Genomic DNA, 14,815 nt, shown 5'->3' with positions numbered 1-14,815 from the left:
ACGGTAGAGATACCAGAACCACATAAAATGGTGTCATCGACCAGAATATCATTGTTTAAAAAAAACGAATGGGATGTAACAATATTGTGGTTGCATTTCCCGCGACCAAAAATTGTTACAGATTAAGAACAAAATAGTAGTGCTCACTACCTATGCTATCAGATTGTTTGGTGGTATCTGCTACAAAAAATATAATAACAGTCTGATGATAAATTCAAGTTCAATGTGAACAACTCAGCTAAACACATGTATTCCTATGCACGAGTGAACAATAATTATTAGCTGGCGATTCTTGATTACATATCACGCCTTATTTACGTTGTGTATTAAGTCCTAATTGGATTGTTGATCATTATCGTGATGGAAGCAATCAGCGGATAATGAGCATAAAATATATAATATATAAAAGCCCAATATCTTGTAAAGTAACTTGTTACTAAAGTTTCATTTTACCGGCATTGGCTAAAGTTTAACTTACTCTGTCATCGTGTTTAACGTTGAGAAAAAGTTGATAACGTATACACATCAATAGAAAGGAACAAGGAACATAAATGCATTTTTAAATATAATAAAATTGTACCAGGCCAATGTCTGTACATTATAGACACCTATTGAAGTAAAACTGATAGTGGGGTGTTTATTAAATAAAAAGAATCATATTTTTTTTTATTTACGCTTCTTGTATTTATCTTTGTATACGCATCAGGTAAAAACTACGGTACGGAATTGAATGCAATTTTCACCAATGTATTCCTATTAATGGTGTAATTTTCAATGTAAGCTCCATTTTAGCCCAGAAAAAATTTTTCACGCGGGCAGAGCCGCCGGCACACAGTAATAAATAATAAATACTTAGCTTTTTCCTTTCCGCAAACACGCTAAGGAAACTACTAGATACGTTCTTACATAAGAAGCTTTAACAATTTATAAGTTTAAAGGATGATAGATACAAATTAGGTATTATTACTCCTTAATTTAATTGAGCGATTAACAATTCCAGACATAAAGCGGCTCAAGTAATACATAGTTAAAATACCTTTTACCACGAATGCATCATATAAACTGCATTAGATAAGCAGGAAGATTTTATTATCCTGCAAGCGTATAAAAGACTACCTGTCTACAATTACGCAACGTGATGTTTACGGCAATCTTGACGTGTGACTTGTGTGGTAAGATGACATTTGAATTGCGCTAGAAAATTTGTTTGAACATGTCAACAAATCAATTTTATGAGTTCGGGTTGGTTGGGAACAACCTGAGATATAATAATAAGTTTTGTCATCGGTAATTAGTCGTTTGCTCCAAAAATTGGTTTGACTACATTATACATTAAAATGTATACCTCGAATCTTTTGTCCATTAAAGGCCACAAAGTTTTAGAATAGTCACTTTACCAAAACTTTTTTTTTATAGTATGGGATGAACCCGTTCACTCTTAGTAATAATTAATTCTGTGGCACAGAAAACCGACGTGGAATATCAGTATACTATTGTGTTTTATAAGGCAAATCAGACTTGCAGTAGCCCAAATGAATCCTCCACTTTCGAACTCCTATTTATTGTGCTATTAAGTGTGGCAATGCATCCTTGATAATTATTCTGCAGTTGTTCCTTATATACTGGAAATCCATTAACATCTGACGATACAGTTTGTTTGCCAGCGTGCTATAAAAACATTGAAATTCAAGTATATAATACTAAATTGTATGTTATGTTAAACATACTAAACTGATGGTGACAATGGTATATTGTTATTCAAATTGCATAAGGTTACGACACTGGTGGACCTTCCCAGCGGCCGATCGAAAGTTGAGCATTCAAATAGTGTAATGTTCTCGGTGGTCATCTTTCACTCTGAGACAGTAACTGCATAGAGCGTAGTTTAAATTGAATTCATTGTTACTTTAAAACAGTTTTAATTTTGAGATGTTTTTTTTATTTTTCTTAATATCTATAACAGGTACCTAATAGGTTAGTCACTAGACATATGTGCATAAAAGTCTTGTCTGTGGTTGGCCAGGTTGAACTACTGCTGTCGGTAAACAAAATTTCAAAAACAAGATTCTAATTTGCGCCAACAATATTTTATGGGGGAACCGTACACAGAGAGTGAGGACTGACTAATACCCTCGCAATATCAACCAATCTATAGAAGGAGATGAAGCGATTGTGCTGCCAAAACCTATCTCTTTTCGGTATCATAGACACTCTCCATGTGTTTTGGCCTAACAATAGTTTATCTCTCTTGCACTTACCAGCTCTCACGTGACAGCCAGATAGGAATACTTATTCTATTCTCTATTTTTATCTAACAAGTACATTTTTATAAATGATTTAGCCAAGTATTTAATCAAGTATGTCAATATTTGCCGAATTAGGATAAGTTGAACATTGAAACTGATAAAATGAATCGCAAAAGAGTCACGCAAGTGAAAGGCTAATACGACATATAACAGCCACGCACAGGAAACAGAATGGAGTGTACTAAGTAGATTTAAATTACCTTTGGGAAGTGATGTGCACGAATAACAAGATATTTAAAATAAGGAAGTTTATTGACAGTTTATAACGAAGGTTGGACAAACAAGACATATTATACGACTGGTCAAAGGAAGTTTATGACAAAGGGTAGCCAAAATACTGATAATAGACTGGTCAATAGTCTTTTGTGTATTTATAATCTATTGAGTACTATTGGCAAAGGGTGAAACTTTCCAAAAGGGAACCCAACACATCATAATTTAAGTACTAATGTGTATAAATGCCGTCTGTAAATAGCTCTAATGATAATTAGACTTTACATAAATTATGAAGCGGAAGCCGGCAGGAATCGGATTATATGGACTCTTCACTAGTGTTGAGTTCTATATTAGGATCATTTCTTTTCCTCCTTTTTCTTTAGACTTCGGAATCTGCCCCTAAACATTTGCTAAAGATTTCCAGACCAACGCGTTAGAAGCGACCTGCATTCAGCGGGTTTCTGGGGCCTTTACGAGGTCATCTGTCCACTTTGTAGAAGGAAAGGCAACGCTGCGCTTGCCAGTATATAGTTTCTGTCTCAGTTCTACGAGCTCCGTACCTTGCCCACTGCCACTTATATATTCTCACAAAAGGAGATCCGTAGAAGAACGAAAGTCGCCAAAATAGTACAACGGATTACCAAGCTAGAGTAGCAGTTAGGAAATTGTATAGTTTTTTTAACGTCTTCATATAGTTACTCAACGGGTTTTTATGCATTTACGGAAGTCACTATTAACAAAGGTGTGTGGTGGTGGCAATTAATACAATAAAACCATCGGGAACTGTCTCAAAGCCTTTTCCCCGAGAACTCTACCCGACGTAGTATTATAATTTATATCGTATATTTAACAGCTTAAGATATATTTTCCAACAACCTGAGGTGATGCTACTAAGTGTATTTGGACGATTTGCTTGACAAATTTGACCTTGATTCCGTGGTATGGGAGCCAACTCTCCACGCTCATTGTGTGATGTTCATTCACTTTTTACCAGAGAATAAGATATTACTCAAAGCAACCGGCATGAGAAGCATATATATGTATATATAAAGCATATTTATAGATGTAGATAATATTTACAAAAATAATCGTAATCGTCAAATTATAAATCTATACTTACTATTATAAAAAAGCTGAAGAGTTTGTTTATTTGTTGGGACGCGCTAATATCAGGAACTACGAAATTGATTTTTTTTTCACTAATGGGCACATTTCACATTTATCCTGGGTGCTATAGACTACGTATGCCAGGAAATAATAAAGTCGGACTTTTATCCCGGAAAATCTTTTGCACGAAGGCGTAGCCGCGAACTAAAGGTAATACAACCATAGATATGGTAAAGTAATAAACCCTTAAAACAATGACAAGCATATAAACCCTAAGTACTTACTGTCATTGATCAATTTATGGTGTTTTGCTCTATACTCCTTTGTTATAATGACAGAAATCGTCTAATCATAAATGAATTTTGTAATACCAAAGTATATTTTCCTTATGAAATGCATTGTTATAACAATAACTCAGTGTACGGACAGCGTGAAAACCTATCAAGTGCGCCGTGTTAATGAATCTACGTATGTCGTCACAAGTTTCCCGGGATTCGACTACGATTATTATAATAGGCAATTAACTAAAAACACCAGACAGAAAAATGTTAATTCAAAATATAAACTGAATACCTTTCAAGACCTGAAAAGATCCAATTTATTAGGAGACACTATTAGTACTGTCGCGGTTGGCGATAACAAATATCAAACCAAAACGAAAATGTCAGCTTCAGAGATCAAAAAAGCCAGAGAATTTTATTTTAAACATTATTTTTCAACTATGAAAAAGACTAAAACGACTAATTTGGTGCCAGAACAATTACGTTCTTTTAATGAATTGATTTCAACTAACTGTGAAAGAAATACAACTATTTCAAATAAAAACCTTTTAACTGCTAGGAAGTTGGCATCATTACTTATCGAAGAAATTATTTACCCAAAAGAAAGAAATAAAGATATAATGGACTTGAAAAGAAAAGTAAAAAGATGTTTAAAGAAGATTGGTTGTAAATAAAATGATTCAAGATACGTAATCATGCAACAAACTTTATTTATTCGTAATTATAGCAACTAAAAACATTACTTACATAAATAATAAAATTCAGAACAATAACTTTTTAACATAAACGTTACAGTTAATAGTTTCATACTAAATGTAGGTATTTATAAATGTGTCATTTGTCACAAGCAGAAGGAGTTGAGATCTGCAAATAAGTCCTATAAACATTAAATAGAAACCGATAACTGAGAAAACAAATGCTTACGTATCTATTGCTACCTCGTGTGCATATGAAATGAACATTTTATATATGATATATCGTATAACTAAAATATTCCAATATTTCAAGTCCTTGAAGAATGCTTTGGTCAAACTATTTTTAATTTACCTATTATTTATCGCTAAGATGTGGGACATGTATAAGAAGTAGTACATAGTCTCGATGTGGGACTGAATACTGATGTTGTTGGACATGTATAATTGTATTGGACAAACGTTCCATTATTCGCTAAAACACAATAGTAATACGTTTTACATGCAGTATCAGCAGAATTAGCAAATCTCCCTACGGTTGAACAAGTGAATGGTGCTGTTGTCGTATTTGCTGCTGGTGGCGTATTGGTCGTGCAAGTGTAATTGGAATCACATAAGGTCGTATTAGGGTCGTAAAATGTATTAGCTGGGCAAGTAAAGGTAGTTTCGTCGAAAGTCCCGTTGATTTGTACGCATTGTATGTAGGAGCTGCAGTTGACTGCGTTAGGATCGGCGACGAAGCCATCTGCGGTGCAGACAGACGTATTTGCAGGGGCGGGTGTGGTGACATTGCACACGTAGTTTGTAGAAGCGGTGCACTTGGCGCTTGCGGGGTTAAACACCGAAGTCGATGGGCAAACATAGTTGTACGCCAAATAGCTAGAGTTGGAGCTGACGAAGACACAATATGTGTAATTTTGACATGTCGGGTCAGTGCCGTCCGTGAAGCGACCAGCTCCGGTGGCCGTGCAGTTGACGGCAGCATTCACTTGCCATATCGTACAAAGCACCTAAAACAATGGAAAAATTAAATACAGCACACACATACTCACTCACTCACAAATAGGCAGACGCCCAATTGATGTATTCACTTTCCGCAGTGTGTATTCCGTCCCATGTTTTGATAGGGGGCGAGCCTGTCTCCATATCGGGTACAAACTCCAGACTCAGGGCTGATACTGAGTAGAAAAATTCAATATCACTTTGCTGGCAAAGCTGGGTCTGGACCCAGGCATCGAACCCGAGACCTGCAGTCATACTGTAATAGAGCTACAGCACCTAGACAGTCAATTAAGGGAGTAAATAAATTATAATCTGATTTTTAAAAATCTTTAATTGCAGATAGGTACTCTCTATCTAAGGGACAAATTGATACGCTAACATTAATTAATAGTCAATAAATAATTATATCAAGTATTATTACTTTACTCTCATGGTTATTAGAAAGTTATATACATCTCTATGTCAATTTTATCCGATTCACGAGTGATCTATTACGGCTTCTGAAAGATGAGTAGCGAATATATTACATCCATGTCCAATAGAGATGTATTACATATTACATGCTTAGTATAGAAATTGCACGATGACTATCTTATGTTGCTCTAATAAAAAAAGTACGCCATTTCGACATTGCGTTACTACCTGAAACCATTAACTTATCTTCTCAAACATAATACTTTACAGCAAGTTACTGGGACCGTAGATGTGAAATAAAAAAGTGTTATTTCAGACAAAATAAATATAATGCCACTATTACTACTCTAAGTCAATTCGTCGCAGCGGCAAAATTATCCTTTCAGTCAGAAATAAAGTGACGCATACGCACCGGTCGCACTAAACTACAAAATTATTATAAAACGAAAAAAGTAAAATCAGGAGTTTTGATGAAAATATTCGTTATTCATGGATGATTTTTACCACATTGTTAGTATAGGTAAAAATACTCATTACAGTCATAAGTTTTTATTTTAATAAATAAACACTTACAAAAAACACTGTCAAGCCAAGTTTCCGATCCATTTTCGCAATATACAAAACATTTTCCAGCGATCCAACCTTATATACAGAAAAATTGCAAATATTACCCCAATAACTGGATAAACTGTTTCATTATGATTTATCTTAGTTATCGCCAATTATGTAGTTACCATAAAAACGCATTATAGTAATCGTCATTAAGCTCCATGAGCAAACATGTTTAAAGTAACTTTACACAAAGTGTTTTTAATCTATGAAGATGAGTACGTTATGTCTTAACAGTTTATAATAAAACAATAATTTCAATCAAATATTAAACAATTCTTTTGACTTACTAAATATTCTTCCCAATTAAGAAACACAATTTTAAAAATAAAAAACATAAAAACGCAAAACATAAAAATGCTTTTATGTCTGATGAATTTAGCAAGCGTATCTAATTAACGCAACAATATTTTGTCGAACATATCCATCTCATTATTATATGGGGAGTAAACCGTTCATAATACACAATTTTGTTTTCTGACCGAATCAAACTTGGTGTGAAACGAAATCAAATCTAACATAGACCTTAACAATTCCCACTTTAAATACGGAGTAGCTGCAGAGACAAAACTAATGGGGTACAATTACCATGTGTTTTACCCACATGAAAAACTGTTTTTATAATAAATCGTAACATCCAAAGGTCTTTGAAATAATGACGCCCAACACCTCAGTCTCTCTCGTAACCATGAAGGCTGCAAAGTTTTGGAAACACCGGGAGAAAATAATAATATAAAAAAACAAGACAAAATCTGTAAAAAAGTTTTCTTTTAACGTCTAACATTTGCGTAAACATAAGAATTTATTACACAAACATCTTTAAAATTTTCAGCTTTATAATATACCATATAATATTAATTTATAACGCATCGACGATTCTCATATTATGCATTTTGAGGCGAAGCTACCTTTATCATATTAGATGATCAACTTGCGCGCTTGCCACCACTGCTTTTTAAGTACAAAAATATTTTATCCGACTAGATACTTAAGTAGATAATTAATAATCACAAATGTCTTATGAACAATACCTCTTAATCTGGGAAAATTGTTGCTATCGGAGATAAACATAAGATTAACAGCGAACAGTCATAGTATCGCGACGATAATCTAACCCGTAATGTTGTTATCCTCTTATTACAAATCTACTAATACCCTAAAGAATTAGTAATGTGTATTAAATACCTACTAGTTGTTCGTCACCACTTGTTTGCCGCGTTGGACAGCTTATAGTTATAATAAGAGAGTCTATTTTACATTCTGCGAAAAAAAACATAACCTATTAATTTGTTCGCACATCACGTAAAATCAACTGGATTTCAAACATCAAATATGCAAGAAATGTAAGGGGAGGGGTTAAATAACGCATATAAAATTCTACAAAGAGGCCGTCGTTCTCAGATCCACTACTAAATAAACGAAATTAGATTCTACACTTGCCTTATGAGCTCATTTCAAGACGAATCGAATATGAACGCGTCATTCTTTTGTCATCCCTAAGGATTAAATCCATGCAACTAAAATATATTGCGTGCAAACGCGTAATATGACGTCAGGATAGTACAGTGAAAACCAATGGTATTGTGGTCTCAATATTAAAATCTTTATTAAACATGACCTCATGATTTTTTATTCGCTTTTGTGCCATACTCGAATTCACATTTCTGCTGTTATTATAATTGCAGCATACTAGCATACTAGCGAGCTAAAACAAGCGTATCGATACTTTTGTGCTGTACCAAGATTTGAAGTTTATTTTACAAACTAATATTTTTTTATAAATATATTGAAGCTTTATAATGGAGGGTTACGAAAGAGGGTACAGGAATCAACATTTTTAAAGTACAAAGGCGGCACACAAGCATATGCATGGGTTTATGAAACGTGATCGCTATCACCCAGGACCACCCACAATGCCTTAGGAATGGTGTAATAATTTCCTAGGAGACAAACGTTCTATTTCGGTTGAGCCGACCTATTCACGCTGTAAATCAAATTAGCTCTACTATACTCTACCAAAATAATTCAAATAAAGCATGACGAAATGTAAATAGTGCTGTGTTTTTACGAATAAGTACCTATTAAAACCTTCCTCTCCATGAAGAAGAAATCAACGCATTAACAATTAACGCAACAATGATCTTGATTCGACATCACTATAATGATTTCTTATGTGTTTGTGAGTGGCAGATACCGAAATAAAACTATTGTTATGATTTTATTGTGGTTTTTTATATTATATTTTTATCCTGACGCGATGTTACGAAGACTTTGCCTGCCTTTATGGTCACGGGGCGGACTGAGGTGTAGGTCGTCCGAAAAGTCAATGTTACAATATCTTCCTACATTTTACATCTTTCTTTTTTTAAATATAAAAATGTTAGTGTCAATCCGATCTACACAGAATGAGCTCACAGTGTCTTGAAGTCTGGCAGCTGAATACAGCTGTTAATTATAAATATAAAGTACCATGATAAAACCTGAAAATGGTTTTATTGAATCACTTAAAAAACTTAGCATGAACTTATCCAATTATAAGGACTACCGCAGGGTATTCTAGTATACGGTAAATAAACTTCGTGAGTCATATTAATACTTAAATATACATTTATCATATCATTGTGACGTCATCTAAAAATTTCCATGAATCTATTTCAGTAAACTAGGTGAATCTTGTTATAAAAATATTCGTATAATAAAAGGACATAATTTGAATAACGTGACATGATGAAAGTATAACACGTTAAGCAGATACTATTCCAAGGAATCTAGGCAAAGCTTGAGTTGTATTCAAACAAAATTATCACTTTTATCTTATGCAAACCTAGTGATGTTCCATGGCCAACTGCTGAGTTGCGATATTATGCTATCTAAGCAATAAACCGACTGCTTTAAGACATTAATTGATCTAATTAATTGAATTATGGTTGTGAAAAATGTACCATTTGTCTGTTTTAGTCATAACGTGCACAAGTACTAGATAACCTGAAATTAGTGCTACAATGCGAATCAGTAAGTGAGAGTATTTAAACTAAATGTGAATTACACAAATTGTGATAATGTTGGCTTTCAATCTCGTTGTTTGGGCGAAATAAATTTTATAATTTATTTTGGAATATCGGTGAAACTTTGTACTTAATACATACCAGAATATACTTTTTTTACATCATATTATTATAACACTATTAATTATCAAAAGACTACCATGTATGTTAGGTTATTTTCTAGAGAAAATGGGTAATAGTTATAATTATAAAGAATATAGGTAGTAGTACAATAGGTAGAGCTGTGTTTCAGATTGAGTCGAGTGTTTTAAAAGAACAATGAAAATAAAGAAACAAACAAAAAAACATGCAGTAGAAATATTATTAAAATTTGTAAAGATATAATTTAAGTGAGAGAGACAGCAGTAGTAAACACATTATTAATATCAATTGCCTCACATTATCTATTACTTACAGTATAAATATAAGCATCGTTTACTAACCGAAATGAATCTATGTAAAATAATTAATTAATATCTTGAAATAATATTTTCTAAACAATTTTTATCGATATTTTTATGTAGGGTTATAATGCCTCATCTCTACCTACCATGCAAGGGATGTCTCAGTTTCCGCTACTATCTTTGCCTTGATACGAGAGACATTCAACAGATGTTTTTGTATAAAAAATAGAGCTGTTTATACCTTCGATACAAAAGTGTTTCGATGATTATTTAATTTTATATGCACTTCAGTGATTATTAAAAATGCGAATATTTTACGCTCTACTTCTTTTTGTGGTAAGTGCTTTTAATTTCTATGTAGGTTCTTAAAATCTAGAATTTATTTTAAGACTTTTTTACGTTGGGTATAAATCCATGAATACCTGCTACTGCTGCTGTATGTAACCACATCTATTAATCTGTTCGTATGTTACAAAAATGATGTTCAAAAAGAAACTATACATATTTATTAAAGTTACAATTTCTAGATCTGATTACAGATAGGTAATGGGAATTTTAAAAGGTTATAGTTACAAAGATACACATTAACATTTTGGAAATAACAATATACAAAAATACCAATTCAACAGTTGTTTACATTACCTTACCTCACCATACGGGACATTATTAAATAGAAAAATTAGGATAACATTTTTTTTTAAATTTAATGCGCCATTTTATAAATGTGTATTGGACTTCAAAGTGGTCGATTAGATCTCTCTATGGATATCTTATGGTGACTACTAACTAGATAACCCTAAACACATAATCTTAATTTTTATTAATAACATATCTTGTCAGGATTATCTATATTATCTACTGACATAGTAATTAAGCTATACATAATTACATTTATTTATTACTGTTATAGTGGCCTATTTTAACAACGGTACCCAGTTTTTTCATACTGATTCCGCATGTAAAGATAACAATTTTACTGCTGATAACTTATAATCGTTTGATTGCAGGGCTTATGTCACGGAGTAAGTCAAGCGTCGCAATGCACGACTCGAGGTAAATTTCCCGATGGCGCGGAAGACTGCCGAGGATTCACTATCTGTCTTGTCGGAGGAGTCACCAATTTTACCCAATACCGACTGACATGTCCTGTAGGATTCGTGTATAGCCACTTCGAACAACAGTGCACTAACGCGACAGGATATAGGTGTTTCAATTCCTACAACTGTTTAAGTATAGGGAACTTCGCTGAACCTAACAGTGAGGATTGTAAATCTTACGTGGCCTGTGTTGAAGGAATTAGTAGTATAGCGGCAGCGAGATTGGTTGATTGCCCTCAAGACACTTTGTTTGATGCCAGCAGAGGCGAATGCGTGAATAGCACTGACTATAACTGCAACCAAAAAACGGTGACTCCTACGAGTATCAATGTCACAGAGTTTGTAAACGCTTCAGTTATTTTATATGATTTTTCTACTAATACCAATAACGTTCATAGTGGCGCATACTCATCTAAACAAATTATGTCGGGATTCTGGTTATTAATTATATTTCTAATTGAATAAAATGTACTTTTTTTATTGTAGTATAAGGAAACCGCCATACAGCTACCAATATTACGCCGGTCCCTACGTAAAGTATCGAATCTGCAATATTGCATTTTGCAGAGTCAATATTTTACGTAGAGATCGTCGAAGATACATCTCTTGTTTAGTGTTATATTACCATGGCGATAAGCCCTTCGATCCTTATTGTCTTAAATAAATGCAGTTCAATTTAATAAGGACCATTTAAATATCGTCGGTGCCTACGCAAAGTACTGAATCCGCAAAATGCAATTTTGCAGATTCGATACTTTACGTAGGGACCGTCGATTAGTAACGTGGCTTAAAAAATAGCGTCAGATGGGCTTCTTCCTAATTTGATTTGAGTACTTAGTAGTCGCACAAACGCTATCAACTTGTCAGCGAAGTAAATATCACTACTATAAAACTATTTCAACAACAGTTTCATAGTAGTTTAAATTTGTCGACACCAAATAAGTAGTCTGCATTGTACCTTATAAAAAGAATAAAAAGGGTTATCGTGATGAAATAGAGTCTTCTTTACTTTATTGTACACGCCGCTGAATGGTGTTAGGATGACACTTGCAACATAAACGTATGTTTTGTCTACAATGGTTGTCATATTGTGTACGAGTGACATAGATTCAAACTTATCAAATACATAACAAAAATGAGATCATCGCTTCCATGAGAAATTACGATTGAAACGGATTACGTGGAATAACGTCAATATATTATGATTGTTTGCAACATAATCTAATGATTATGATGAGACATCGATCATCAATGCCTTTGCGAGTTCACGATCAGAAAATGTCCATTTAAAATTAAATTCTGTTTTTTTTATTGTAATCAAGGTCATTAAAAAATAAAAATGACGAGACAAGTGAAGTGGTTTCTGCAAAAATACCGTGAAATTTCAAGTTTTATTCAGTCAATAGACGTAGGTATAGGTTATTTTCAGCCTACAAATCTATACTATAATGTATAAAGCTGAAGAGTTTGTTAGTTTCAACGTGCTAATCACAGGAACTACTTGTTCGAATGGAAAATATCTTTCAGTGTTGGATAGCCTATTGCTGTATACAATTTTGAAATATAATTTAATTGTATTATGTTTTCATAAAAATTACAATTGGTTATTATAAGTAATTATTATCGTAAATCCTAATAATAGACGGTATATGAATGTACATATTTTTTGCATATGTCGCCCTTTGAGGTGCAAATGTGCATGCATATTTTATCATTTTGATAGTGCATAGGTGCAATCCGATGTCTAATGATATTGTTCTTTATGTGTACGGCATGGCCCATAATTACTCATCCGTCATCAATCTTCTAAATCCGGTGCCCAATGTGTACCTACTGGCTATTACTAATAGGTGTAGGAACTCTATAACTGATACTAAATCAATATGACGTAATTTAAGTATTTAATAAATTTTCCTTGAAATATTATTATTGGAATATGAAAATTATATTTTTACATTATTTTTACAGTAGGTAAGTATTTATTTAAATAAATGCATTCCTCATGCTATGAAAACTAAAAGGAACATACAAGTCGCAGATTGTTTAGTTGCAAACGTTAATTGTGCTGGATACAATGAAACAACAAAATATATCATTAATGAAATTTTTATTTCTTATGTAACTATATCAATTATGTAATTATTGCTTAATTATTTAAATACAGTTACACCTTAATTACTACAAAATACTTAAACATCACACAAATCGAGACGCAGTAGAAGAATACTATAATAACTTCGTTAATAATAAGTTATTAATTGGCTTTATAAGTAGAAACGAAAAAAACAATAACGTTTTAAAAACCATTAACCTAATAAAATTATCGTGGTAATTATTTCTATGAAATTTATTTAATGTCTTTGTATCTCTATTATCCAACTACTTACATAACAACGAATTCACCGAAATCAGATTAGTATATAATAATGTATAAGCCAAAATCGAATAAAAATGTCTTATCAACATAAATCATCAACTTTAAAACATTGCTAAGTTATTGATTCAGTTATAGGTACTAAGATTCCTCACTCAGGTAACGAGAAATACTGCAGGAAGAGGAAAAACAAGCGTTCATTCTAAGTAAGTATATAGACTCAAGAACTCTATAAAAGAAATTACAAAATCAATGCTTACATAATATTATAATACGTATGTTCCTATGGAACTTTTTAGTTACAACGATTATATACGTCGATAATTTTCGTCAATAAATTTATCCGGTAGCAGCAGTAGTGCAAGTATAATTTGTGGTACATCGCGCTCTATTAGGGTCGAATACAGAAGTTGTTGGACAATGGTAGTTGTACGAAGCGTATGTATTATTAGTAGCAATGAACACACAATACGTGTAATTTTGACAAGTGTTGTCGTTTGGATTTGGAAACCGTCCTGCCCCTCTAGCTGTACAATTCACTTGCGCATACGCATGCCAGATGATGCAGGATGCCTGAAAATAAAATAGCATGATATCCAAGAATCAATCCACACAACACACTTGAGCTGTCCAGGCTGGAATTAAAGCTTATTATGACTTTCATTCGCAGATATTTTAAGAACATCCACACTCCTGTCTTTTACTCATGTAGGAGAAGGGTAAATGTTTGATTAAGAAAACCACCAACAAAGACTACCGCAGGGCGAGACGTTGCAGTGCACAAGGACTCTGAGGCCAGGAGACTCGCCAGACCCTGACAGGGGCCTTTTTTAAGTCTCTCCGGCTTGTGAAAACTACCAAAGCATCGTACCTACCAAAAATAATATAGCGGTCATCCACTTTTTACCATTTATATTCCGTCCCATGATTTGACGAGGACAAGCCTTTTGCTAAATCGGATCTAAAATCCCAACTCTACGCCAGGCTAATATTGATTACAGAGTAGAAAAATCTAAAATCATGTCCCCCGCCCCAAAGATCGAATCAGAGATTTTAGTATTGCAGTTGTGCTGCAATACAACTACGCCACCGACTAGCTCTGGCCACTCACAAGTATAAATGAAAATATTTAATATAGCAAAAAAAACTTACCGAAACAACAATAAACAAGATATGTAATTTATTCTTCATATTTGGTCCTTTTTTTCGAAAATGTATATGTTAGTGTATAGCGTACAATGTTAGCCAAAGACTGAATAATAGACATTA

At 33.4% G+C, this 14,815-nt stretch overlaps 1 protein-coding gene and 1 long non-coding RNA gene across 2 annotated transcripts; both read right to left on the bottom strand.

The window, feature by feature from the left end:
• Positions 1-4,596: 4,596 nt before the first annotated feature.
• LOC115443933 (probable endochitinase) lies at positions 4,597-6,701 on the bottom strand. The gene is made up of 2 exons (XM_030169541.2): positions 6,592-6,701; positions 4,597-5,612 (listed from the first exon to the last, which is right to left on the bottom strand). Exons 1-2 carry the CDS (start codon positions 6,622-6,624, stop codon positions 4,971-4,973), a joined length of 675 nt encoding a protein of 224 aa, XP_030025401.1. The 5' UTR covers positions 6,625-6,701; the 3' UTR covers positions 4,597-4,970.
• Positions 6,702-13,742: 7,041 nt separating this feature from the next.
• On the bottom strand, positions 13,743-14,809 carry LOC119190131. Its single transcript, XR_005112777.1, has 2 exons — positions 14,699-14,809; positions 13,743-14,119 (listed from the first exon to the last, which is right to left on the bottom strand). It is a non-coding gene; the product is annotated as an uncharacterized LOC119190131 (long non-coding RNA).
• Between the last annotated feature and the right edge of the window lie 6 nt (positions 14,810-14,815).

The sequence above is a fragment of the Manduca sexta genome, chromosome 22, assembly GCF_014839805.1.
Source record: "Manduca sexta isolate Smith_Timp_Sample1 chromosome 22, JHU_Msex_v1.0, whole genome shotgun sequence".
Lineage (NCBI taxonomy): Eukaryota > Metazoa > Arthropoda > Insecta > Lepidoptera > Sphingidae > Manduca > Manduca sexta.
This window is presented reverse-complemented; position numbering and strand designations above follow the sequence as displayed.